The sequence below is a fragment of the Tenrec ecaudatus genome, chromosome 9 (genome assembly GCF_050624435.1).
Source record: "Tenrec ecaudatus isolate mTenEca1 chromosome 9, mTenEca1.hap1, whole genome shotgun sequence".
NCBI lineage: Eukaryota > Metazoa > Chordata > Mammalia > Afrosoricida > Tenrecidae > Tenrec > Tenrec ecaudatus.
In genome coordinates this window covers 148,933,233-148,961,146 of record NC_134538.1, presented here as the reverse complement: position 1 = coordinate 148,961,146, position 27,914 = coordinate 148,933,233, and the positions used below count along the sequence as shown (strand labels likewise).

General features: G+C 49.3%; 1 protein-coding gene and 1 non-coding gene across 6 annotated transcripts in view; one reads left to right on the top strand and one right to left on the bottom strand.

The window, feature by feature from the left end:
• The window catches only part of NRF1 (nuclear respiratory factor 1), a 119,500-nt gene that overhangs the window by 22,589 nt on the left and 68,997 nt on the right, over positions 1–27,914 (bottom strand). For 4 of the 5 annotated variants that reach the window (XM_075558653.1, XM_075558654.1, XM_075558655.1 and 1 more), the window contains 4 exons: positions 16,024–16,182; positions 15,185–15,382; positions 14,622–14,723; positions 6,191–6,348 (listed from right to left, as the gene is read on the bottom strand). In XM_075558653.1, coding sequence (XP_075414768.1) covers positions 6,191–6,348; positions 14,622–14,723; positions 15,185–15,382; positions 16,024–16,182 — 617 coding nt within the window. Of the gene's footprint in view, positions 1–2,886; positions 3,081–6,190; positions 6,349–14,621; positions 14,724–15,184; positions 15,383–16,023; positions 16,183–27,914 lie in introns of those variants that run through there. The other variant, XM_075558657.1, reaches the window with a different exon arrangement.
• LOC142457520 (U7 small nuclear RNA) lies at positions 9,576–9,636 on the top strand. Its single transcript, XR_012786242.1, has one exon. It is a non-coding gene; the product is annotated as a U7 small nuclear RNA (small nuclear RNA).

Here is a 27,914-nt window from a genome sequence, read left to right as displayed (position 1 = left end):
AGTCTGACGCTCCCCTTTCACTCGGTGTACATGCAGGTAAGCTAAACCCTTCGAGTTTAAAGTGATCACCGACAGCCCAAACTCAAGACACCTCTCTGCACTGCAGGACAGACACGCTGCAACACAGAGAAAGACACTACTCGCCTCCATTCAAGCTTCCTAACGCCGCCACCCCATCATACAGCTCCCCACGTGGTGGTGACGCCCCGTATGTGGGCGGGCCCTCCTGGAGACGGAGAGAGGAGCGGTGTCTCGGTTCCTAAGACCATAGGAAATATGACCTTAGGCGACCCCTGTGAGAGGGTCGTTCGACCCCCAGGTTGAGAAGCGCTGATCTAGTACAAGGGAAACACTCTTCTGACAGTTTGTCACATTCTCTTTCCTCCTATGTACTTTTCTATCAGACCACTGCGAGTAAGAATGGACTGGACAGCAGTGGGTTTATAAACTTTTCTTAAATGTATGTTCACCCACTTTTAATGATTCTGTGATGTCCCCAAACAAAACAAGAAAACTCACCACCACTGAGCCGATTCCAACCCAGAGCGACCCGACAGGGTAGGACAGAACTGGCCCTTTGGGTTTCTGAGGCTGTCAATCTTTACGGTAGTAGAAAGTCTCCTCTTTCTCCTGTGGAGCAGCTGGTGGGTTTGAACCACTGACCACGTGGTTAGCAGAACGTGTAACCCACTCTGCCACCAGGATGCCTTCGGTGATGCTACAAACCGTAAACCGTACTCTGATCTTTTCGTGCCAGTAAGAGAAACAACAAAACATCCCTCCTGCCACGTGGAAGATGTCATCCAAATTTCAGACGTTAAAGCACAAACCCAAACAGACCATCACGTAAGTTCCCTGTCTCCTCGGAAAGTGGCGGGTGCCAATCTGTAGTTCTGAGGAGAGTAACAGGGCACGGAGCAGAGAGGCTGTGTCCTTCAGGCTAGCAGCAGTGGCCAAAGTTCCCGGATGGATAACCAAACAAGCCAGTAGACTCAGCTTTGCTCTGAAGCTGCAGAAGCCACGTGACACTGAGCAGCTGTCTTGAAATCCTAAGGTGGGATAGGTGAGGGGGGAAACGTGGCGAGACGGTGGGCAATTCCACCAGTACACTACAAGCTCACCAACACCACTTCACGTGAGTCACCAGTCAAGCTCTGGCCCGGAGATGGCCGCTCCACTGCAGGGTCGCTATAAGCCAGTGGTTCTCAACCTTCCTGATGCCGCCACCCTTTCAGGCAGTTCCTCATGTGTTAATGACCCCCAACCATTACATTATTTTCGTTGCTACTTCATCACTATAATTTTTCTACTGTTATGAATCGGTCGTTGGACCCCAAAGGGGTCTCGATCCACAGGTTGAGAACCGCTTATAGTACAAGCATTCTCGGAGGCAACAGAAACCCAAGAGGCAGGAAAGTCTCATTCAATAGAAAAACTTTGCTTCTTACTAACCTGCCTTGTCTTCCTAATTTTTATGTCTGTGTATTTTTAAAGTCCTCCCCTCCCCCCAGTAAAAAGAATCCATGTAGAAAACTTGGGACATATCTTCTGAAAAAAACAAACATACACTCTCTTCTCCCCTTCACGCTGTATTTCCTCATATAAATCATCTCGGACATTTATTAACAGGTCCATGCAAACTGCTGATTTTCCTCCTCCCTCTCTGCCAGCCGCCCAGGTGTGGCCACTGCTCCCATGTGGGTGAGAGAAGCAACACTTCACCTCCAGGTTTCCTTTGACTTAGGCCCAAGGTCATGATGGTGGGTTTTAAGTTTATTTGCATACCCCAAATGGGGGCTGCAACTCAGGTTGAGGCAAGAGCTGACAGGATGCCCATTTACCAGCAAAGGTCTGGACTGGTGCTGACAGAGCATCAGGTGGCTTAACACCACTGGCCAGTCAGACCCTGGTCACAGGGACAGGAACTCGGAGGAACAAAAGGCTACTTGTTACATTTTACTTGGTAGATTTTAATTTTAAAGTGCTTCATACATATTTATCAGAGATAGTGTAATGAATTACTTAGCACTTAAGTCCTTAATTTTTACCTTTTCCCTAAGAAAGGTGTGTCGATTCAGAGTGCCATCCATTAATTTTACTGTGACCAGCCACCAGTGATGAATCTCAGACTCTAGCATGTGACCCCAGACTGCAGAGAGCCGGAAGGAGCTGCTCAAAGCAGCTGTGTGGCATTTTGCGGCAAGGTGGTGGTGTATGGAAGTGTTTGTATGGAAATAAGGTCTTTGTGTTTGGTGACCCCAGTGACCGCTCCGTGCTGCCGCTGGGGCCTGGCTGTGTGGTGTCTCATGGAGGCTGAGGGCAGCTGCACCTGGCACACTCGCTGGACTGTCTCTACATTTAATGCTCCTTGCCACTGGCCTTCTCTCAGATGCAGTCTGAAGAAGAAAGGCGGTGACTGGCGCTGTCTGACCAAACACAGTGACCCAGCAACCACCTAAAACAACCTGGGAGGTCAGCGGTGAGGGGTCCCTAGGGGGTGTCCAGGTGGGTTAGGTAAGTTACATCGGACCAAGGCCTCGGTAGGGCACTGTTACATCAATGCCGAGTCCTTGTGGCTGGTCCAGCAGGCCTATCATTTCAGTCGGTCCCAGGCATCTCCACTGGACCAAACCACACTGCTAGAAAAGGCCACCTTTACTTGAAGGTGACTGCGGTCAAAAACGCCCCAGGACAGGAACAATGTCCCTCAGCTGGCACCTTTTTGGACAGAAGTCACTTCCAGATCAGCTACAAATGAGAAGCTGCCAACAATCAGCTTTCTACCTGGAAGGGCCCATGCTTTAGACCATAGCTGCCCTCTGCTTCCAGAGGACAGCCGAGCTCGGGCCTCCGTCCCACTTCATTGGTCAAATACCAGTCCACATAGTAAAGCCAGTCTTTTTATTAACGTAATTCACTTCAGAATAGTGATTTTTTTTCTCTTGAAAAATATGGTTCACTTTTCTTGCAGTAGAGTCTCTTCACAGCAAAACAGCAGCAAACGGGAACTTCCTGGAGAAGAGGCACCAACTTCCGCCCGTTTTCCCCAGCGTGGCAGCACAGGACACAGCAAGTTCCTCCTGGGGTAAAGAGAGCTTCATGTATCTCCACAGGCAAGGGCAGCACTTTGCAGAGGACGTGTTTAGGAGGGAGTACGCGTCTAGGGCAGCTTAACGGACAAGGACGTGATGACACCACTTCCTCTCCTCTTGCATGTTCAGGATGAATAGCTCCACTTTTTCAGAGCTGAGTTGCTCTGTTCACTTACTCACGCTCCCTCTTGTGCCGGTTTATTGTTTATATAGAAAATGACAACTAATGTTGGTTTTGGATATACTAATGGCAATCTCTCCACACCCTCTGGGTTGTTACCAAGCCGGGGAGGCTGTGACTGTGGAGCCCAGGGTGTCTCCCTGACAGGCAGTGGAGCCCCTGCCTGTTGGTCCCCAACGGCCCCCGTGCAGCCCGCCCGAATCTGAACCCGGGCCAGGCTGCACGGCCAGCTAGGAAGTCACTGCTCTTGCCACTGGAACAAGGACCAGCTTGCTATAGCCGCCTGGCAGGCGGGTCTCCAGATCCTCGCCCCACCCCCGACACTCACTGGGTGCTGGATTATCTGATTGCAAACAGATTTCACCATCTCCCTACTCCTCCTCCCAGGCCACACGGCACCTCCTCCGCCTTCCTTTGGAGTAAACACTGGCCACCTCAGCTGCATCTGAGGTGCTAACAAGCCCTCTGGGAAACCATTACCCTCCTGTCACTGGGAAGAAGCCCTGGTCCTCCCACCGAAGGGAGCCCAGGGCGCCTCAGATTTTCCACTCTGCCCCGGCGCTTCCTGGGAGCAGCGCAAGTGCTGGCTGGACTCCTCAGCAACCACGGAGGCCCGTGGGGCCCGTGGTGACATGGGGTGGCCAGACCAGAGCGAGAGGGGCTCTCACGTTGGCATGCCCTTCAGGAAGCTCATCTGCTGCTTCCACGCAAAGCGGGAGGTGAGGGGGTACTGAGCTAAATTCGCACTCAAGTCAGACTCCCGTGCTGCTGCCCGGGGCTACATGGTCCAGCGGCCAACTCGCTCACGGACTTGCTGGCTAACTGGGGAGAAGAGTTGAGCGTGTGGGCCTGTTTCCTATTTATGACCCTCACCATGGCCTGGCCACACTCCTTTCAGGATCAGTTACTTTCCCCACCTTTTTACAATGTTATTTTTCAAGGACGGGCCTTTCCTAACTGGTTTTCCATTTTTATTATCTCTCCTCACTGTAATCAATTCTGAAAAGACTCATCTTTGAATCGCACAGTACCATTTACAGGTGAGTACCTGTAGCCGCTGGAAGCTGACTCTGGCCAGAGCCACCCTCTCCTGGCTCCCTCAGTGCTCAGCAGTGAGAAGTCGTGCTATCAGAACGAGGTCACCGAGGCAGAGGGTACGGCTTCTCCAACCGCGCTTTGAGTGGTGGACTGAGGATTCCAACTCGGGCTCTCTAGTGAACACCACATCCAATCTACAACTTCTGCCATCTAATTTCTAGGGTGGTTTATGCTCTTAAGTAATAAGACCAGTCTCCTTAGTCAAGGTATAATTGGAAAGCATAGCTGATTTCCCAGAATGCCTTTTCCCGGAGCACCTTTCTCGTGGAGGCTCTATGACTACCTGCGGCTAATGGCTCTGGGGGAGGCCATCTTTACTGTGTGCAGGCCCGACTGGAGAAGCCTCACAGGCAGGAACTCATCCTGGTGCAGGTACTAGGACTGCTCCACCAAACGGACAGACGGAAAGCCTGCGTGCTGAGAGTCCACTGGCCAAGGGCACGTAGCTAGTGATGGGCAGAAGCGACTTCTAAACCCAGGCAGTCTGGCCCCAAACCTCAAGCTCTCAACATTAGTTAAAGTGCCAGGGTCCATCAAACAAACCCAGAACCGCGCAAAGGCTGGGAGAATGGCAGGCTCTTCCCAGCTCTGTCCGTCACCAGCGCAAAGAACAGTGGGTAATGCCTTCTTTCCAGACTACTCCATTCTGCAGCCCCTTCCTAACTATAAAACACCTCCCTGCCGCTGACACGGAGCGACTCCAAACTGCCCCGAGGGGAGTTCGAGTCTGAACTTTTTTCAGATAGAAACTTTTATTTTGTAATGCATCATTTGTTCAGGGGCTTCAAAATTTTGTGGGAAAGTTCCATTATTCCCGCCCCCCCCAAGTTTGAATTCTTTACGGGAGTAGAAGGCCCTGTCTTTATGCCAAGGAATAGCTGGTGGTTCTGAACTGCCGACCTTGTGGTGAGCAGCCCAACACGTCACCACGAAGTCACCAGGGCTCCTCTTCCTACCCAGAGCTGACAAAGAACATCTTCAATTCTTTTCTAGTACCTCACACTGATTTCACATTGTGGTCATTGATGAGCAAGGGGACACAAGGTCCTAAAAAGCCGGAAAACCCAATCTTGATCTGCTGGAACATGGCCAACTCTCCCCAGGGCAGTTTTCTGTGCAGGAGTGAAAGGCAATCCTGGAGCCATGGGGTCCGTTAGACCAGGAGTTCTCCACCTGTCTGATGCCGCGACCCTTTCATACAGGTCCTCACGTTGTGGTGACCCCTGTATGTGGGTGTATCTGCATGTGGGTGCTTGGAGACGGACAGACGAGTGGTGTCTCGCTTCCTAAGACCATTGGAAATATGGTCTTAGGCAACCCCTGAGAAAGGGTCGTTTGACCCCCAAAGGGGTCGAGACCCTCAGGTTGAGAACCGCTGCTCTAAACAATCTCTGGCTCCTTTAAAACTACCCAGAGCTTGGATCAAAGCAGGTGGGACTGGTTGCTGAAGGGAGGAGTGGAAGAGAGCTGATTGGAAGGTAACCTACAAGAGCCTGTGTGTGAGGAGTCTCAAAGGGAGCCCTGGTGGCACAGTGGCTAAGCAGTCTGCTGCAAACAGAAAGAAAGGCCCATGGTTCGAACCCACCAGCTGCTCCTCAGGAGCAAGAGGTGGCAGGCTGCTCCCATAAAGATGTAGGCCTTGGAAACCCTCTGGGGCCGTCTAGCCCACCCTACAGGACCAGCACCAGGGGGAATCGACTGGCAGCCAGCGGTGGATTCTAAAACAACTCCACCTGACACTTGAGACAAACAGACACAGCATGCCTCTTTAAGGAGCCTCCATCCACATCTAGGTCATTCACACCACCCCGGCCCCTACCTGTTGAGTGCCATGGTCACTGTCGCTCCCTGCTGCATCTCCTGAGAAGCTGCCACGGCGGCCTCTGCCAACGAGGCCACTGCCTGAGTGGCCTCTGATGCTTGCGTCGTCTGGATGGTCATCTCACCTCCCTGTAACGTGGCCCAATTTTGTTCTACCTGAGGCAAAAAGGCCAGGAGAGTGAAAATTCAAAGCCACAAAATCATTATCTTCACAAAAAAAACTTCCCCTAAAAATGTGCTTTATGCTTGGCAAAATTCACACATCCATCCATACTTTTATATTTGCATGACCTATAAGGCAACCCCTCCCCCCACCAAACTCACTGCCCTCAAGCCCATCCTGCTTACAGAACAGAGTAGAACTGCCCTTTGCATTTCCGAGCCTGTACGTCTTCACAGGAGTGGACAGCCTCATCTTTCTCCTGTGGTGCGGCTGGTGGATTTGATCAGCCGACCCTGTTGGTTTGCTCACTGCATAACCCACTACGCCACCAAAGCACCTCTCTATAAGGTGCAGAACAGAGCATTTAGAATGCCACCTTTTGTGTACAAAAAGAAGGGGTACAGAATGTGCATGTGGCTTGCTTACATTTGCATAAAGCAATTCTGGAAGGAGACAAACCACTGAAAGTATGTGGTGGGGGTAGGGTGGGGGCAGGTGGATGGAGACACCACGCAAGATTGTCCAATGTATCTATTTCCTCCCCTTTCTTCTAAATGTTATTTTGTTGCTGAGAACATATACAGCAAGACCCACACCAGTTTTTCAGTTTGTACAAACGTGCGAATGCAGACATTTTCTCTTTGCTGCTCTGAGTGAGCGGCGTCCCCCATGAACACCAGCCCTCTGCCTCATCTTCTAACTAGGTCTTATGTACATAGTTCGTATAAGGTTTTTAACTTTTATGACGTTCAGTTCATTACGTCTTTTGCTGTTTGTGCTGTTACATAATCCACTGTTGAAAGCTCGAGCTGACAGCATTGCATGTCCTTGTTCTTCTAAGAGTTTTATGGTTTTAATTTGGACATTTAACATTTCGGTTCTTAACCCATTTTAGATTTATTTTTGTGTATGGTGTGAGGCAAGGATCTGGTTTCATGTTTCTACATGTATGTGGATGTCCAGCACCATTTATTGGAGCCTCCTTTCTCCATCCAGTGGACTTAACACCCATGTCAGAGATCAGCTGACCAGGGATGTGGGGTATCTCTGAAGCCTCCGTTCTGTGCTGCTGGTCTGTTTGCTGCTATACCCGTACCGGGCGTGTTGATTTCTGTAACCGTCTAGTAGTCTCAAAGTCAGAGAGTGCGAGTCCCCCCACTTTGCTCTTCTCGTTCATCACCGTTTGAGCTATTTGGGGCCTCTTGCCATTCCATCAGGGGCCCTGGTGGTGTAATGGTCACGTGTTGGGCTGCTAACTGTGAGGCCACCAGTTTGAAACTACCAGTTGCTCCGTGGGGGAAAGATAGGGCTTTCTACTCTCGTGAGAAGAGTTACAGTCTAGGAAACTCACAGGAACAGATCCACCCTGTCCTAGAGGGTGGCTATGAGCTGGGACAGACTTGACAGTAGGGAGTTTGTTTTGTCACTCCATGAGGAGCCCCGATTACATGTTTGTCTGCGACCCTCAAGGTTAGTAGTTCAAAACCACCAGCTGCTCTATGGGAAAAAGACCTTTCTTAATCTCGTAAATAGTTACCGTCTTGGAAACTCACAGGGGCAGTGCTACCTGTCCTACGGGGTTGCTATGCGTCTGCCATGACTTGATGGCGAGTCGGGAGCCCTGCTGTGAGGCTGCTCGCCACATGTGGATGGCTCAAACGCACCGGCCTCCACTCTCATGAGGAGGAACGTCTCAGAAGCCCCGTGAGTCCCGATGAGTTGGCCCTGATTCGCTGGCTGTTCCCTATTTAGTGAGCACTGGTTTTCTCTTTCTGTAAAGAAGCCTGTTGGGATTTTTATCAGAATTACATTGAGTGTCTACAAAGATCACTTTGGGTTGTACTGACATCTAAACAACATCAAGTCTCCCAGTTCATGGCCATGGAACATCTTTCCATTCATTAGGTCTACTTCCAATCTTCTGGTGTAGTTTTAGATCTCTCTCTGTATTAGTCCCTTCTCCGGCTCGATTTATTGTAGGTACTTTATTCCCTTAGAGGTCACTGCGAATGGAATTCTTTCCTTAATTTCCCTTCCAGATTTCTCATTGCTAGTGTGTAGAAACCTATCTGACTTTTGTTTGTTGACCTTAAACCCTGAAACTTTACTAAATTCTTCTATTAGCACTAGAAGTTTTCCTGTGGATGCTGAGATTTTTCTGTATGTAGTATTGTATCTTGTGCTAAATTAATTTCATCCTCTGCCCTCACTCTGGATTGTGTTTTTCTTGTCTTATTGCTCAGACTAGGACTTCTAATACTAAATTGAATAGAAGTAGTGGGAGCCGGCCCATTATCTTGTTTCAAGTTCAAGAAGTTCTCAGTCTTTATCCATTCGGCATAATGTTGGCTGTTAACTATTCTGATGTGCCCTGAATCATATTGAGGAATTTCCCTTTGTTCTAATCTTCTCTAGGGTTTTAATGGAAAAAGAGGAGGGGGGGGCTGGTGTTGGGTTTTACGGAGTCTATAGAGGTGATAATGCGATTCTTTTCCTTTGTCCCACTGAAGCGCTGTCTTACACGGATTGATTTCCCAGTTCTAATGTTGAGCCATCCCTGCATTCTGGGAATAAATCCCACTTGGTGATGGTGTGCGACTCTTCAGACGCTGTCGGATCTGTTCACTGGTATTTTGTTAAGGACTATCCCACCTGTGTTCGTAAGAGACGCTGGGCTATCATTTTCTTGTGGTGGCTTCCCACTACATATTTCATATCAAAATGTTTTCAACCATACCCATACACACTACCTGTTCAAAAACCAAAGATTTTAAATGGACAGAGTGATCATACAAAATTCACTCTAGGATCCACATGTGACCTCTTCCCTGGGAGAGGGACAGCAGAGAAGGGGGGGAGGGGAGACTCCGGATAGGGCAAGATATGACAAAATAACGATGTATAAATTACCAAGGGCACATGAGGGAGGGGAAAAAAAAAAAGAGGACCTGATGCAAGGGGCTTAAGTGGAGTGCAAATGCCTTGAGAATGATTGGGGCAGGGAATGTATGGATGTGCTTTATACAATTGATGTATGTATATGTACGGATTGTGGTAAGAGTTGTATGAGTCCCTAATAAAATGTAAAAAAAGAAAAGAGAAAAAAATGATTAGGGCAAAGACTGTACAGATGTGCTTTATACAATTGATGTATGTATATGTATGAACTGTGAAAAGAATTGTATGAGCCCCAATAAATTGTTAAAAAAAAATTCACTCTAAGTGTTACAGTTCTTTTAGAATTTGTCTAGCAGGTTTTCTGGTTTTCCCGGAAAACCCCCACACACCAGTAAAACAGCTATTTAATAATAAAAAAAAAATTCACTCTACCAAATGAACAATAATTCTGGTCTTCCAGATCCTTTGCCTAAAGGCACTGCTGTCACCATCTCTGTGTAGCTGTGTAGACACTGTACTGTGCGAGTATATTTATAGACACACACCGCTAACTCCTCCACTATCCCATTTAAAAAACGAAACCCAAAGTGTAGTCTATGAAGCTGTAACCCCTTGCTTTTTCACAATGCATCTCTAAAATGATTTCCTTTTGGAACATATAAAGCTGCTTCATTTGCCCATGATTCACTAATGGCCACATTGTTTTATATTGCTGCACCATGATTGATTTAGCTAGCTATCTCATAATGGGCATTTGGGTAGTTTCCGGTCTTTCGTCTTTACTAACGGGGCTTGGATGAATACCCTTATCTACTCTTCTCTCTATATAAGGTAAATCCCAATAAACTTCAGATCGAAGGTATTTCATATTGTTTTATAAATGCTGCCAAACTCAGTAAATACATATAAACACCTACATTCTTCGGCACTGGAAGGAATTGTGAAGATACAAGAAAACAGTTCAACCCCCAGCTCCCAAAGACCCATAAATCACTGGTGCTGGTGCGGAGCACCCAGCTTTGCTCGGCTTTGCCACCTCGCTCTCCTGATGACTCTGCCTCGGGCTGTCCTGGCCTCATCGGATGCACAGCACCCTCCGCCCGTGCTCCCCGCTCGCTAGCCGTCAGCACTACTCTCCTCCAGTCACGGCATAAGATGCCTCTCAACCCCCTGCCACGGAGTCAGTGCCGACTCAAAGCCACCCTGTAAGCCTGGGTCAAACTGCGCCTGTGTGGTTCTGAGACTGTAACTCTTTTCAGGAGTAGAAAGCCCTTTCTCCTGTGGGGCAAGTGACGGTTTTGAACTGCTGACCTTGTGATTAGCAGCCCAACGCATAACCACTTTGCTGCAGGGCTTGTCTCTAGCTGATGGATGAGGGGCAACACGACCCTCGGTGGAGAAGTGCTCCGTGTTCTCCACTTCGAGCTCTATTAGCTGCTGCATTCTGCTTTGGTCAACACAAACTGGCTGGGTAGCTGCCCCTCACAGAAGCCATGCAGCAGCAAGGGCCTCCAAGGCCGCTTCCAATCGCAGCGTGGCGGGTGGTAAGCAGACCAGCTGGTCTGGTCTCAAGGGGCCCCTGGAACCGAGGTCCTTGGTGGGCTTGGAGAACTCTTGCTGCCCTTGACTCACACAGAGGGGGGCCAAAGAGTGGTTAGCTCAGGTTTTCAGGTCACTGCTGTGTCTTCAAGGAAGCAGCAGGCATTTAAATCCCCCTCCAGTAACAGGTTCTGTTACTATGTCTAGATCATGATCCTTAACTCAGAATGTCTGTCAAAAGCCTCAGAGAATGACACATTCCTTTGAGCTACGTTCCTCTTGTGGAATGTGCCAGGAAGCCTCCAGGGCCGTCAAGATGGAGCTATCCCGTTTCCTACCTTTAGAGCTGCAAAGACTACTGCTCAGGAGCTCACAGCACTTCTGCTTCCCAAGGTTTTACTGCTCAGATCTCCTTACTCCTGCAGCTTCGCTGTGAACAAGCTGCTGCTTTCGATGGCAAGCCACACTGTCCATTCATAGCTTGACCAGCACAGTCACCTACGGCCATCATTAGCTGTCCTCTGCCCGTCCCTCGCTCATGTCTGGCCCAGTACAGCAGCTCTCACTTGCCCCCACATTGCAACTATCATAGCAGGGAAAACCGTATTTAAATGGTGTCGTATGCACGGTAACGTAAGGAAGCTGCATTCGGTGTCCAGCAGAGTGGTGGGAGGGCAGTAGTTGCGTGGAGGGACACAGGAACAAGAAGAAGAGCATTCTAATCAGTAATATGGCAGTAAGTAAAGAAGTCCCCTTAGACTAAGCACTTCTTGGAAGTGCCTCCTAGTGAATCTCAGTGCTTTATCTGTTGGCTTAACCTTTGTTGGGCTTCCGTCCATCTGCTGGGAGCGGTCAGGGTGTGCTGGCTGACGCAGGAGAGACACAGGCATTCCCCCCAAAAGGGCTACCAACCCCGGAGGGCAAAGAGAGTGAGAGCACGCGCCACTGGCTCTGTGCTATTCTGAGCGATGATGAACGAAGCCCCAACTGGCTCCCTTTCTCCTTCTGGTAGGCTCTGCATGACACGACAGGACGCCCTGCACGTGTGGCCCTGGCAGGAGCACGACTCTGCCCTGAGCCTTGGTCTCACTGCGCACCTTCGAGCTGCACTGTGTCCAGGACGTGTCTTTTGGACAGCCCCGCTCCTCGCAAACTGACGGAAGAGCCCCTCTGCAGTGCTCCCGCCGTGGCCTCAGAGCACCCTGTCCTCCACAGCACGTTCACCTTCCAGATGCCGGGCTAACTAGTACTCACACACACTCGCCCGCTAGGGACCGTGCAGCGGCAAAAGGATCACACGTGCTGGTAGCTTAGATTCAAACTCCCGTTCTGGACAGTGGAGGGGCAACAAACGAGAGGAAGACCCGCAAGGAGAGGGACTGACCCCGTGGCTGCACCCAGGGGCTCAGGCCCGAGAACAGCAGGGAGGCTGGTGCAGGACTGGGCAGCGTTTCCTTTTGTTGTGCATGGGTCGCTGTGCGTCGGAACTGACACAACAACAACCACCACCACAATGGCTACATCTGGGTGTGTCTGTCGCCCCTTTAAACACGAACGACTTCTACAAGTTCAAATATAGTCTCATTCCCAACTTTACTCTTCTGACACACCAATTAATTAATTATATGATATACCACCAATACCAACTGGTGTTTTATTATACAAGAGAATAAATTCTCAAATCTGTATGTATGAATATGCTATCAAAATTAAAACAGAAAAAATGTGACTGCATTATACATATAGAAATTGGTGTATATCCAGTGTGTGTCAACAAAAAAATTAAAAACAAAAATCTGACCTGTACAGCTATCTTTTTTCCCAAGCCAAGTCAAAAACTGTCGCTGCTGGGGTTCTAGTTCATAGACGCATGGGTTTATTCCCGAGAAAGCCTGCTCACACCTGCTTCTGGACAGCTGCAGGTAGGGCCTCTCAGGAACACACTGGTCTTAGTCTGATTCGGGTGCTTCAGAAAACAAGACAAAACAAAACAAAAAAGCCCCATCAAACTAGTTGCTTCTGAGGGGTCTGCCGGTCAGGTGAATTCAAGGCCAAGAGGTCAGCTTGGGCTGTCCTTTGGGATCTCACAGGAGTAATCTCGGCAGATTTTCTTGAAGGATACAGGATGCTCATCGAGGCTTATTACAAAGAGGTTGAAAGAACACTGCACTGTGAGTAATGTTTCCCATCGTGTGAATGAACCTGCTCATTTTCGAAGGCAGTCCCATCGGAATCTCTTGGAAAACCCTACCCCCCAGTCACCCCACAGCCCTGATCTCGCGCCGTCAGGCTTCTTCTTGTTTCCCAAACTCAGAGAACACGGAAAAGGACAGGACCTGAGTCTCTTGAGGATGTCAAAACAGCCGTTCTGATGGGATCAAATCAAAGCAGCAGCATTCTTTAGGAAGGGGCAGCAGGCCAGACAACCCATGTGCAAGAGCCTTGTGTTGTGATATTGTTGTGTACAAGTTCCCGTGGTTTTGCAGCCATAGCTTTGGACTGTATACGTCACACCCTAATATTCTGAAATTGTGTCCGTGTTCATTTGTATCGTCGATGCAGCTTGTTCTGTGTTCCTAGATCATCTGAAATGAGCTAGAGGGAGTTTTGTTCCTTTGTGCCACTCAGGTTAGTTAGTAAGTATTCTTCGCACAAAGAAAGCATTCCATCAACAGATCTGAGAGCTCCCCTCTAAGTAAGACAAGGATCCACACCAGGATAAAGCTGCCACTCTTGACAGGAGTAAAAAGCGGTTTGAAACCACCAGTTGCTCTATAGGAGCAAGATGAGGCTTCTTACTCCGGTGAAGAGTCAGTCACAGAGACCCAACAGGGCAGTGCTGCCCTGTCCCGGCCACCGAGCCCCTCTGCCTAGCAGGGCCCCGGCGCGAGGCTGGAGCTGCTGGGAACACAGTGCTCACAAAGGTCAGTTCCGCATGCTCTTCTGAGTCCCTGCAGGGGAGCTCAGGCGGGGCCCCTCTCTCCTCAGTTGGCCTCCTGGGGCACACATCCGAGTGACTGGGCCATGAGTGCTCTCTGTGGAACCGTCCCTGGCTTTGAACATGGTGTGGTCACACTTCCAGCTCCACATGGGGCGTGCACTACTCTTGGATGACGTCAGCTGGGGTGTTTCAAGCTTCAGGAGTACACCACTCTAGGGGACTTCAGGGAAAGACCCAGTGTCACGTAACGAGCTCTTTCATGGGTCTGAACTGATGGCTCAAAGCTCAGAGCTCAGCTATGCTTTTGAAAACATGGTACCCAGACTCAACACTTTGCTCCGCCTTCAGGCAAAGTCATCTAAACTCTGTACATCTGTACAAAGAGACGGCAACAGAACCTGTTACTTCACAGGGCTGAATGCTTAGTTCAATAGGTGCTCAGTAAAAGTTATTATTATTTGAATCAATTCTCTAACAGTCCCTTCCCAATGTCCTATAAAAATCTCACTTGTCACTGAGTATAAAGTAGCATTGCTTCTGTGGGTTTCAAGACAGTAACTCCTTATGGGAGGAAAAAGCCTCGACTTTTTCCAGTGCGGTGGCTGGTGGTTTGAACTGCCGACCTTGTGGCTAGCAGTCCAACCCACAACCCACTCTGCTACCAGGGCTCCAGGCAGTCAGGTTTGAATCATAATGACCTGCGTAGTTCAACTGTTACAATTAACACATAGAATGGGGTTGATTACAAAGCAATCGTGGTCTGGTGTGAATCCTGCTACAGACATAGAAGCTACTTGCAGCCTGTCTGTGGGCCCCTTACTCCCCAGCCGGTTGCCTCCACACTGCAGGCCGTGTTGAAACAGATGCAGACTGCAGGCTCGGTCTTACCTCTCCATCGGCCACGGCAGAATAATTCACTTGGGCAACAGTGACTGTGGTTGGCAACTCTGAAGCATCAGCCAATGTGGCTACTGTTGCCCCTGTACCAACCTAAAGAAAAATACGGAAAGTGATGTGTGGGTAAGTGACTCTCCACCTCGCCTTTATGCTGAAGTTAAGACTCATGCCATTCCACACACAGGGACCGACGGCTCTGCCCTGGGGCCGAGCTGCTGAAGTCCCGCTTCAGACTCGCAGGAGCACCAGAGCACGACCCCAACCACGCCAGTCAACGTCAGGCTGGCTGACGTGCTACTCTCCCTCCACCTGGCAACACAATGTGCTTCACCGCGGACCACGTGCCCCAGGGCTAGCTGTTTCATGTTGGAGATGCCCACGCGAGCCAGCCATAGCTCTGTATCCGGCAAATGCAACCCGCTGAAGCCTTCTTCAGAAATCAACCTCAGCGAGGAAGGCTCTTGGGGAGCTATGTAAAGTGCACACGAGAGTTGGGGCAAAGGCGCTGCCCGACCTGCTGCAGACACCCGTGCTGCTCTCCGTGGGCCACTCACCTGGATAAGCGAGACAGTGCCGTCGGGGTTACTAAAGGTCTGGACGACGGTCTGTGATGGAACCAGATGGGCTATACTGTGTGTGGTTGTGGCCTGCGTTTGCGTTTGCTGGTCTTCAAAAGCATATAAAAGGTCCTCCCGCCCGTGCTGCTTATAGCAATTCTTGACGATGGTGCGTAGGGCCTGGGTCCACGAAACCTGCCAGCAAAAGGCCAGAAAAGCACACTGAGCCTCGAAGTCCTTGGGTGATTCAGTCCCACGACTGAAGGAGCGGCTGCTGATTTATCAAACCCAACCAAACACCTGCAGGATTATTTCCCTTGGACATGCACGAGCACAGAGTAACACAGCAGAAACTTCACCGCCAGTTTCCTTCCTGTGGCTTAACTCTTGGGCTTTATCGACTACTCCAAAGTGAAGCCAACCAGTAAACTTCTCACTGAGCATGCTACTCCTGGCAAGCATTGGATATAAAGTAAGGTCCAAGCTCATTGGCAAACGAAGCTGACAGAGGGAAGGAACAGTCTGCTTGAACAGAGGCTTACCATTGACTCACACTCCCCCAGCTCCAAGACAGTAACTTTCCAACAATGAGCCCAAGCCTTCAGAGCGCTGTTACTTCACTTGTATTCCGGTCTACGCAAGCACCCCATAAAATCAAGGCTGCTCCAAAAAGCCACTGTGAAGAAGCATTGTTCCGTGGCCCTGTTCCAGTCTTCTCTCGACAGTGACGGGGTGAGGGGAGTCAGTACCTCTGACAGCCACACACAGGCATAATGAGGAGGAGAAATGGCCAGAATCGGGGTGGCTGGCACACAACGGGACAATGGGCAGCTCACCCTCTGCTTCTGCTCTTCTGTGCGGACGTCACTCCGAACGTTGGCCCACGGAATGTCTTCCGGCCACCAGATGGGCTTGCAGCTCTCCTTCCCCCAGCCTGGCTTCCCCCGGCCTGTGGAGTACTTGAGCATCTCTGGGATAAACGCCCGGAGCTGGGCCTGGAAGACAAGAGGGAGGTGTCACTAGTTAGGAAAGGCAGCTGGGAAGCCATCTTTCCCACAGGCACCATAGCTCCGTGATTATGCATAAGAATTATTTTACAAAGGGCGAGAAAGTAGACCATGACAGACTTACTCTTCTAAGATCAGAGCAGGGAACGGGCTCCGAGTCTGACTTCGGCCAGCTACTATGGGTACTACAGCTTATTGCCCGCCTTTAGTTTCCAGCCTTGAACACATCACAGACAAGATGTTTCAACATCATTCTGAAGGTGGCCGCCTATGCCATTCCACAAGAGGGAAACAGGCGAGTAGCGGGGAAATCACCATCGCTGATAGAGGACGTGACCAGGTATCTGGAAAGCCCCAAATAATCAAATAAACAGCGACTACAAAGAGTGCAAGGCTTCAGTGAGCAGCTGGTTACACACGATCGAAGAACAAACAGGCTCTTCATGAAAAGGGGAAGCCAGCCCTAACCCTCTCTTGGAAGCTTCTAGTATGTGCAGGGGTGTGAGATGCAGCGAGTGATGCATGATCTGGAACACACATGGACATCGCTCAGACCGGTTCTACAAACAAATCCAGGCCGACATGGGTTCCGGGTCTTCTCTATGTCCTGGCTCTGGTGCTCACTCTATCTCTCTCTCTTGTTCTCTCTCTGTGTGTGTGTGTGTGTGTGTGTGTGTGTGTGTGTGTGTGTGTGTGTGTGTGATGGGGGTGGGGGTACTTGGTGAATAGTCTTAATCGCTGACAATGATTTTTGGTCAGTGAAACAATTTACCAAGCTCTCAACTTCAAACAAGAAGCCCGGTGGTTTAGGGCTCGGCGGCTAAGGGGTGGGGAGCAGTTAGAACCCATAGCTGCTCTGGAGGAGACAGCATGGCAGCCTGTGCACTTAGAAGACAGCCTGGTGAAGCCATGGGGCTGCTCTACTCTGCCCTGCAGGGTCCCTGTGGATTGGAATGGACTCCATGGTAACAGGCGACCTTAAGCACCTCCGTCCTATTGCTCCCCTGGAACCTGTCGCACCTCTACCGCTCAGAAGGCAGCAGCACCCTCCAACTCGGGACACCGGCCTCTGCAGCCTGTGGCCAGAGAGGGCATCTGGGCAATATGGCAGACTTGAGGGCACGGGCGTGGAGCTGTAAACAGAAAAGGAAAAATATGGACGTGGGTACCCTTGAGCTTGAAGGAGAAAATGGGTGTGGGGGTGGTTTTTTATATGGAACATCCTGTGTGTCAATTATAATCCTTAGTATAACAAAGAGGGGCTATAGTTTGATCAGCGATTACTCCAGTTGACATGCAGCAGGGCACGAGTCCCCATCAGACAAGTTCACCCACACCGTCCCCTCTTGCACAGAGAGCGAGCTGACTGTGCCCCGCTGCCTACAGTCCACAGGCTAGGCGACAATGCTCTCCACAGACAGGGCTCTGCGGCAGCCAGAGCCAGCAAAGCAGGCTAACAGAAACGGATCCATTTGCAAACCCAGGCTATCAGCCGGCTCATGAGGTCACTCTTGCCGTTATTTTAGGAAAGTGCATCTCAAAGTCATTCTCCCCTCTACGCTGGCTGCACTGCAGGATCGTTTTCCAGCCTCAGACACAAAGAGAAGGAAAAGGTTTAACCCCCGCAGCATAATATTTATGCTTCTTCACATAAAAAACAGTGGCTTTCTCAGATTCAAAAATTAAATATGCATCACAGACTTTTAAAGCTTCCTTTTCTTTTAATCCTTTAACAGTGTTAAAGTATTCAGACCTATGTCTGGAGAAAACACTAAAAAATAAATTTAAAAAATCTCCATCTCACTGCCATCGAGTTCTGACTCATAGTGAGCCTACAGAGCAGAGCAGAACTGTGCCTGTGGGTTATAGGAGTAGAAAGCCTCATCCTTCTACTGCAGCGTGGCTGGTGGTTTTGAACTGCTTACCTTGGGGTCAAATCTCTCTAAATCAATCAGACAAAAGCACACAGCAGGAACTCGTAGAGAACAGTTGACAGAGTCTGTCTGCCCAGGTCTTGCCCAAAGTGGGCACCACAGCCCCCCAGGAGGTGCAAAACCAGGTATCTACACTCTGTCCTGGGCTATAAACTAGAGTACACGTGTTTTTAATTGCCAGGGAGCACTGGGTAATTATTTTTTCTAAAAAAAGGGAGGGGTTGTGTGTGTGTGTGTTAATAAGCCAAATCAGTTGGAAACCTATGGTTCTAGACATTCATTCCAAATAACCATGATTTCTTTCTGTGGTACCCACCCCCCTTTGTCTCCAGTCCCCCTTTTACCTCCTTCTGAGTTAAGGCTAGGGTTATGATTGTCCCCCACTAGTTGGCTTTCTTGGGCAACTCCAAGCTCTCCTCTCTCTCCCTCAGCCCACAGTCTTGCCAGACGGGCTTTCCCACACGGTCCATGACTCTGGTGTCCAGAAATATTCAGATGGTCTTTATGTACCAGTTACTGAACTGAACTCTCGCTGGGCAGGGCCCCACCCTCCATTCCTCACCCCCTAACTGACCAGGCAGCTCTGGTTCTCTTAGGTGGATCTCTGCACCAGCTTAGGAACAGAGAGCCAATTCTTGTCTCGGGGCCCGTATGAGCCTGGCTCCCCTCACACATCTAACTTCCTCACGCTACTAGTCAAATGCCAACACTGATTCCCCAGTGCCCATCAAGCCCTAGAGTCTTCAGAAAACACATCTTAACTACTTCTCTTGAGGCAGCTCTTGGTATACACAGCAAGGCAAACACGGGCACTAGACCCTGAGTTGGCTCTGAAGCCTCTCTCTCTGTGAATCTCATTTGTCTCACCTGCCAAATGGTAGCAATCAGGCCCACTCTGCAGGGGCAGTGAAAGGATGAGCGAGAAAGGCACACCAGATTAGCAGCACCTTAGACTTACTAGCTTAATGACCTTTTCTCAGCAATTCCTATAGCATCTCTAAATTTGACTATAAAATTAGGAGCTTGAATTACACACTAATTCTCTGATTTTTCTCATTAAATTTTATTAGGGACCATATATCTTCTACAACGGGTACACAATATCTATTTGGCAACTAACTGATTGGTCATTTTATGTTATGAGGCAAAAAATATGTTCTTTTCCCAAAAAGGTGCCTTAATCATCTGCTCTCCAAATCTATGATGTAAAAATGAACTGTCCGAATGTACAACAAAGCAGGATTCCAAGAGTGTGGCTTTGACCCACTGGTTTTCATCCGGAATCTGCTAAATACTTCTATTTGCCAAAAAGGAATATTTCAAAGATAAAGGAGATTTTATTTTTTACATCAGGAAAATCGAGGTGTCTACTCCAGAAAATGAAGGACATAACCAACTTTCTGAAACTGTTCTCTGCGCCCTGACCAGAGACGCTCCTCCTCCTCCTTTCCTCAGGACGGCTGGGTGGAAGGCAGGCAGGCAGGCAGGCAGGAGGGGCAGGGTGAGTCCGCTTGTTCTCTGGCTACACAGGGCTGAGGAGATGTACAGAATGCAGAACCAAGAAAGGCCAAGGGCTCAAGCCCCGCCCAGAGGAAGCAAGCCCATACCAGCCCACCTCCAGGTACAGGTCCTTCAAGCATGTGTTCTGCCTGGTCCTTGAGCACTGAAAACAATGTACTTGCAGGTTGATTACTAATGGAATCAGCAGCAAAGGTGTCTCAAGGGCAACTACAACGAGAGAGGAGCCAAGTAGCAAGCCTCTCAAAGGGGCTTCAAAGACGGGAAGCTCTTAAACCAGTGGTTCTCCGCCTTCCTAATGCTGCGACCCTTCATACAGTTCCTCATGTGGTGGTGACTCCCAACCATAATTATTTTCGTTGCTACTTCATCACTGTACTTTTGCCACTGTTATGAATCGAGCAACCCCTGTGAAAGGGTCATTCGACCCCCAAAGAGGTGACAACCCCCAGGTTGAGAACTGCTGCCTTCACTTAGGGGAAGAAGGCAGGAGAGGCTGGCAGGAGAGGCAGGCGAAGTGGGGATGGCGCAGAGGGAAGCTGGCGACCACAGGCAGAAACCCCATCAATTACAGGGGGAGGGTCTGCTTCGGAGACAGAGCCCTGCTTTCTACAGTGCTAGCTGCCGACTCGTCACCAGGGCCCCTCACAGCAGGTGAGGTAAAACACCCCTGTAAACATTCCTTGTTCAAGTCTCTACATTTGGGGAAGAAGTGGCCTGCTTTGCTTAAAAATGTACAGCGATTGGGAGAGTTCACCGAAGAAAGGCAAGTCTGCACCTGCTTCTTTCGAGGCCTGTCCCAAATAAGCAGTTCTAAGGCTAAGGAAAACAAACTGTCCAGTGTAGAAAGAGTTAAATGGTTCGTCTCTAGAATTCAGCCCCACAGCCGGTGCTCTCATTACCAGCTGGATTAATCACTGGTCCTGGAGCCTTCTAGAAACCCCAGCTACTCAGGGTGCTTGTTAAGGAAGGCTTGCCGTTAAGCCACAGGGGAGGCAATCAGCAGGCTCAACAGAGGGAAAGCCGAACCTCTCAGCCATCCTGTGATGGGCCTGGAACCAGCTTTCTGATACTCGCCCTCGGACCGAGGACTCCTGGTGGGCTTGCTGCCCAGTGCATTCTGACTCCTAATGACCTCGGGGGTCAGAGAGGTGCCCCATTGGGTTTGCTAGGCTGTCACGAAAGCAGACCACCAGGACTTTTCTCCCACTGGTGGGTTTCCCACTGGCAGTGGGTGGTTAACTCCCTGAAATACCGAGTGCCTTCCTGCGGGCTCACAGGGCCCCCAACCAAGCCCTGGTGGTGCAGTGGCTACATGCTGACTAAGGTGGGCAGTTGGAAGCTGCTCGGTGGGATCTGGAGAAGTTTCTGAACCGACGTCAGCCCGGGGAAACCGCATGGACAGCTCTGCTCTGCCCTCCAGGGTCACTAGGAGTCTGAACCCGCTCACTGCAGACAGCAGCAGCAACGTGCCACAAACCAGGCTACATTCAGCAAACAAAAGTCATGGCAGTGGCCAAAGTAAGAATTATGGGAAAATATTGATGGCCTTACACTAAAATTCCTAAGACACTACAAAGGTTCATCCAGTCAAAATGAAACAACTCTGCTAAAATTTGCCGTTTGTAAATTGTAAAGAAAACAGCCTGATCCTTCAACATCGCCAAATACCAGCCTCTCACTCCCTCTGTCTTTGCTCTGTGTGTAGCCCGGAGGGATGTCAAGGCTCTTAATTTCCAGTTAGGCTCAGGGATCAAGTAAAGGTCTTTTAAAACCAAAATGTGTGCCAGCCTCACCTCTATTGAGGCGGCTAGAGAATATGCAGTAAATGTAAAGAGAAGGCGGCTGAAATCAAGCCACATGGAAAGGTGATGTTTTCAACAGCTCACAGGAAAACAGAAGACGGCAGGAACTGAAAACAGGAGCATTTATTTTCAGACTCTGGCTTCCTTACTTTAATTAAAAGGGACGTTTAAAGGGCATTTGTAAAAATGATCTTTGGCTCCGTTTCGGGGGTAACTCACACCCTGACCTTTGCTCATAGAAACAATGAAAGGGAACTTTGAGGAGGGGCCCATCCACCTCAGTCCTGGACCAGCAGCAACAAGGGCTCTCTCACCGCATTTCCCCATACCGACACGTTCGTTTTAGAACAGTGGGGAGCAGGTTTGCAAGGAAAGTGGAGTTTAACTTCAGAATTGGTGGATTAAGGCACTTAAGGCTCCTCTCTCAAACCCAAACTTTTGCCTTTGTATCTCCATTCCCCCTCCACCCGACAAACTGTCTCCTCCCTTTAATCAAAGTGCTCTTTAAATCCTACTCTCCCCAGCAGTTTTTTAGCATCGGTCCAGTCCTCCCTCCAGTCCCGGGTAACCCCTGGGTGCTTTGCTCTCGGCTCCAGGGACTTCCGTAAGCGGGGCCAAGAAGCACGGAGGGTCTGACCAACTTCATGCAGCACCAGGATTCCCAGGTTCAGACCTGTCATGTGTGTATCAGAACGTTTGTGTACTCACTCATCTTTTGATGGACACGGGGGCAATTTCCAACTTTTGGCTACTGTGAATAATGTACAGCACACTGGTGCGTATGTAAGTGCTCCTGCTTCAAGCCTTTGGATACAATCGGGAAGAACTACTGGATCATATGGTAATTCCATATGTAATTTTGAGAAGTCACAAACACAAAAATCAAACAAGCAAACAAAAGATGAAAACTCCAGCCCTCCACAATGTCCTCAATACTATTTGTTTTCCATTTTAAAAATTGCAATCACCCTAGTGGATGTGGACTGGTAGCTCATCGTAATTTTGATTTGTATTTCTTTTTTTTTAATTTGTATTTCTAATGGCTAATAATGTTGAGTATCTTTCCACTTCTTATTGGTCCTTTATATTTCTTCTTTTTTAAGTCGATGTTGTAATTGGGCTGTGTCTTGCTGCTGACTACGAAGGCCGTATCAGATGCACGGCCTCCACACAGTTTCCATGCTGTGTCTCCTTTGATGTACAAAATATAATAATCACGATGAAGTCTAACTCATCGATTTTTTTCCTTTTTGCTGATTTTGCTTTTTATGTCTCATCTTCTCCCTGAAGTAGTTTCATATTCGTCCATCTTTGTTAACCCGTTCTAGTGGTCACTCTTTTGTACAAAAATTTAAACACGACAGAAAAAAACAAAGTCCTCTTTTCCACCTACTCTCCCCAGTCCGCTTTCTGTCTGGAGGGTAAGACAGACGAAGACTTAGTCTGATGAGAATCCTTCCTAAAAGGCCAAACTGTATGCGTTTACATAAGTGTGTGCTGGAGAGCCACCCAATGGGGCACTGCCGTTCTCTGTCCTTTGTCACTGAGCTCCGCTACGGCAGCACGAGAAGCACCTCATCGTGTGCTGCACAGATCCTCTCTGGTCAGCTCAGGGCCTGCTGGTCAACCCTGGCGTGGTCCCACGTTCTGCAGTGCTCGTGCATGGTGACTGCTCTCGAGGAGAAATTCGGAAAAGTGGAGTGCTGGTTAAAGGGTGTGTGCCTTTCACTTGAAAAGGTCCTGCCAGATTGTCCTCCAGAAACAGTTTCAACGTGCACTCCCACTAACAAACAGCACACCCATTTCTCACACGTACCACTAATACAGTCTTCCACTGACTCATCTGGTGCGGGGAAACGGCAATTTTACTAACTTTCTCTACTAGTGAGACTGAGAGTCTTTTTATATGCGTACTCTTCTTCCCTTTCTTTCTATGAACTGCTGACAATGCTTTAATTTTTGAATGATTTTCTTGTTAATTTGAGGGAAATCTTAACCTGTTCCAGATATTACTTGTCTATCACAGGAGTTGAATGTGTTTTCCTACCTTAGCTGTGTCCTGAATATTTGTACAGCTATTCCCTTCTTAGAGTATTTTCCCAATACACTGATTTCTGTTGAGTCTAATCAAAATGTGCACACTATTCTTCAATGTGACAGCAAATCCAATGCATTTACTTTGCTGCCTACATTCCCTTAACCTCAGCCTGCCTGCCCACTGGTTTACACAGCATGACATACCACAGCCGCGACCGTATTTTGATCGTTCTCGACAATAAGGAAACTCCCTCCCCTGCATAGGGAGACACTGGCACTGCTGTCTCTCGGTTGGCTTCCTGCGGGAATCACTAGGGGAGCTTTTCCCCGCCCCACAGATCCAGACTTAATTGGTCTGGAGCATGGCCTGGCCACAGGACTTGAAGTTCCCCAAGTGACACTGCAGCGCAGCTAAGTTTGAGAAACACGAATAAACTTTATTAGCTAGTCTTCCTCAAGGGACTGCATACTGGTCCGTCCGCCCCCCCACCCCCCCAATACTGGGTTGGTGGCACACAACTAGCAGACGCAATCAGCAGTGTCGGGCACCGGTGGCATGGTAGTGATGAGTTTGGCTGCTCACTGCAAGATTAGCAGCTCAGAGCCACTGGCTGCTTCTTGGGAGAAAGATGGGGTTTTCTGCTCCTATAAAGACTGACAGCCTTGGAAAGCCACTGTCGGCAGGCTGACCTTCCTATAGAGTCAGAACCGACTCAATTATACTTATTGCAAAACACTTCCTGCCTGATACTTAAAAAAACTCAAATTATACTATAGGAGGCAACTCTGCTCAAAGCACACATTTCACCAGAGTGCTGCCTGTCAAACGTAGAGGTGCAGCCCGATCCACAGGTGAGCTGTTCCTTCTTTCTGCACTCCGATGCAGGCACACCGAGGGCGGACTGTTGGCCCCGCAGGCCATCACACTGCTGGGACAGAGGCGCTGCTCCCCCTTCGGTTTACCGCCAAGTAAGAGCTAACTGCTTTTCAGGCGTGCACATCTGCATGAAAGTACACACACTGCACGCCTTTTCCCACTCAGATGTGTGCTGGGTTTAGACACACCACTAGGAGCCTTGGGGGCATTGTCGGGTAAGCACTGGACTGCTGGCTACAAGGCCGACAACCCTAACCTACCAGCAGCAGCTTACAGGGAGAGGCTACCTGATCCATAAGGGCTTAAGGGGGGAGTTTACGCTGTAAGCCCAGAGGTTCTCAACCTGTGGGTCACGACCCCTTTGGGGGTTGAATGACCCTTTCACAGGGGTCACCCGATTCATAGCAGTAGCAGAATTACAGTTATGAAGTAGTAACAAAAATAATGTTATGGTTGGGGAGGGGGCCTATATTAAAGGGTGGGGGCATGAGGAAGGTCAAGGACCACTGCTCTATGGGGTCACTGTGGATCAGGACTGACTCCGCGGGAGAGGGGTCTGGCTGTGGACTCCTTTAAACTGACAGTCACCTAGGATCCAGGGAGGGTGGTTCCCCCCGCATTCCGGATCTTTTCTGGGCCTGTTCAAAGTCAGAAGCTTGGATTTTGAAATCAGAGCATAGACTTAGTAATTTCCTGACCCAATTTGTACTATGGAGTCTCTTTGCTCAGCCTACCACCTGAAGGTCCAGGGTGGAGTGGGGAGTAATTCTATATTGCACTTTTTCACTTTCTAAAACAATCCAATCACCTCCTCACCTGGACCAAAGATCAAACAATCCTCAGCAGGCAGAGACTAAAGAAGCAAAAGAAAACAAGCATCTAAGATCGAGGATAGTCGGTTTCCCTTAGTGCCAACATGCACAGACTATAAATACTTGATCCTAAGCCTGGAAAACAGAAGCTGCAGTACTGAGAGCCTATTAATGCTCAATGAAGCTCAAACCAAGGTTACAACGTTTGAACTTAATTCCCACACCACAACATTTCTAAAGTTAAGAAGAACAAAAAAAACAAAATAAAAACTCCGAGTCGATGCCGACTCACAGTGACTGTAGAATAGGGTAGAACTGGCCCCGTGCGTTCCCAAGACTGTAACTGCTTACAGAAGTAGAACGCCCCTTCTTTTTCTCTGGGAGCAAGCTGGTGGTTTCAAACTACCGACCTTGCAGATTGCAGCCCAATGTGTAACCACCATGCCAAAGTCTGACAGTCCAAAGTGCATGCCTGTTCTTGCCCGGGCGCGCTGCAGTGCCTTAGGGGGCTGCCATCAGGAGGGAGACCTTTCTGGAGTCACCTTCAGCACTCACATCACACTTTTCTGATCGAGCTTACAGGCAGCAACCCTTCTCCTTTGAGGATGGGCTGATTTTACAAAACAAGCGTCATCTGGAAGCTAGTATGGTAACTGAGACCCATGGCCAGAACAGGGAGGACTGTTAGATTCAAAACACATCCTGACCTCAGGGCAATAAAACAATTTTCCCCTTCTGTATCAGGAGGAAGAAGGGGGTAAAAAAAGGCTCCAGAGGAAACTGTTCTTTTTCCCCATAAGCAACGTTATTTTAAAAAGTGCTAATACTGAGTTTAAAATGGAAAAGTATCATTTATGAAGGAAAAGAAACCACTGCTCCTGTCCCCATCTCAGTCCAGTGGAGGCGTGGGCCTGGGTGGGGCAACCTCTAGCATCCCTTCGACAACAGTGCTGCGTCAGCCCCCACTGCCTAGCCCCAGAGCACCACTCTTATCAGCCAAGACTTGAGGATCTGGGCCTACATTTAGGAGTTCTGGTTGCAAAAGAAAAAAAATTCTTAAGATGTAAGTAAGCTACAACAGCCTTGCCTTGCCCTCAAGGGCAGTGGGGAGCCACAGACTCCTGAGCAGTCACATGCATTCAGTGGATGTGAACTTTCAGTTTGCTTTGGTCACGTGTAAAATCTCAATTTTACTACTTCTTAGGCCAAAGTAAGATTAGAGACATGTTCTGTTTATTCAGTGACAAGGCAGTGCCGTTATTAAACACAGCGACTGCTTTACGGGGTTGAAACATTGGGTGGCATTGCAACACTCTGCCACCTTTCTGCCGGCAGAGGAGGCTTCAGCTGCAGCAGCACCCTATGGCAGCCGCTATGTGACCCACAACCACGAGGAGAAGGGAGGGAGGGAAGTGCAGAGCTGGCGGACACACAGCTGCTGCCAGCTGCAATTTGGGTCGGAGAGGCCAGGCGTACACTTTCAAAAAGCAAGACCACCTAAAGTCAACGCGGACAGAAGGTCTCCTAAGCACAACATGAACACTCCACGCAGAAATTCTTCCTGCAGCGGCCTCAGTGCCAACTGCCCCTGAAGGGCTCCCCGAGAACTGGTGAGCATCACCGCTCCACGGGAAGTGGCAGCTGCAGAGACTACCAGACTGATGGTCTACCAGCCCAAATCGTGACTGTTTAAACCTGCAACGGTTCTCCACCTGTGGGTCGAGACCCCTTTGGGGGCAAATGACCCTTTCACAGGGGTCACCCGATTCATAACAGCAGCAAAATTACAGGTATGAAGTAGCAACGAAAATAATTTTATGGGGGGGGAGGGGTCACCACACGAGGAACTGTCTTGAAGGGTTGAGGCCCTAGGAAGGTTGAGAACCACTGGTTTAAAGCCTCTTCAAGAAACTAACTCCTTAAACTCCACGTGGAGGCTACCATCAGCAGTGCCTGCAGGCTCCCGGGCCCCACCCCAAGGGCTGTGAGTTACACTCGTCCAAGGCAAAACTGCCAGGGGTGAGCAAAAGACCCCTGGGAGCTGTCCTCTGGTCCTGGCCTACAGTTTTCCAGAGAAGTATGCTAAGCTGGCTTCCGAAATTTCTGAAAAAATAGTAGCCATTTCATTGTAAATAATTTCCAGGCCTGCAGAACCCACCCCAAATTAATGATTTCTTCTGCAAAGCCTACTATTCTCAACCACCCTCGTTCCTATCACAGTGGGCAGAAAGCTATGGGGAAAAGTCTAACCATTCTTCTTAAAGTTGCCCAAAATCTAGGGTTTTCTGTATGTAAAAAAAAACAACTTTATTTTAACAGACTGTTCTTAAAAGAATAGGGCATTTAATTCACATAGAACTTTAGATGTTCTGTGGCATGTCATTGCTGTGTGTAAACTCACTGCCACTGACTCGATGCTGACTCACAGCGACCCTACAGAGCAGGGCAGAACTGGAGACTGTCACTCTTCACAGACGCAAGAAGCCTTGTCTTTTTCCCTCGGAGCAGCTGGTGGCTTGAACTGCTGACCGTGAAGACTGCAGCCCCCAACTCTGGCACCACTACGACAGCAAGACTCCTCCTTGTATGCATGAGGCAATTTTGAAAGTCTATAGAGTAAGTCAAGAGGTTCTTTTGATATCATGAGGTGTCGAAGGGATCAGGTATTAGGCATCGAAGAACAAAAAAATCTTATCATTGCGTGCTCACAAATGTAGTGAAGAGAGCTGATGGTTCC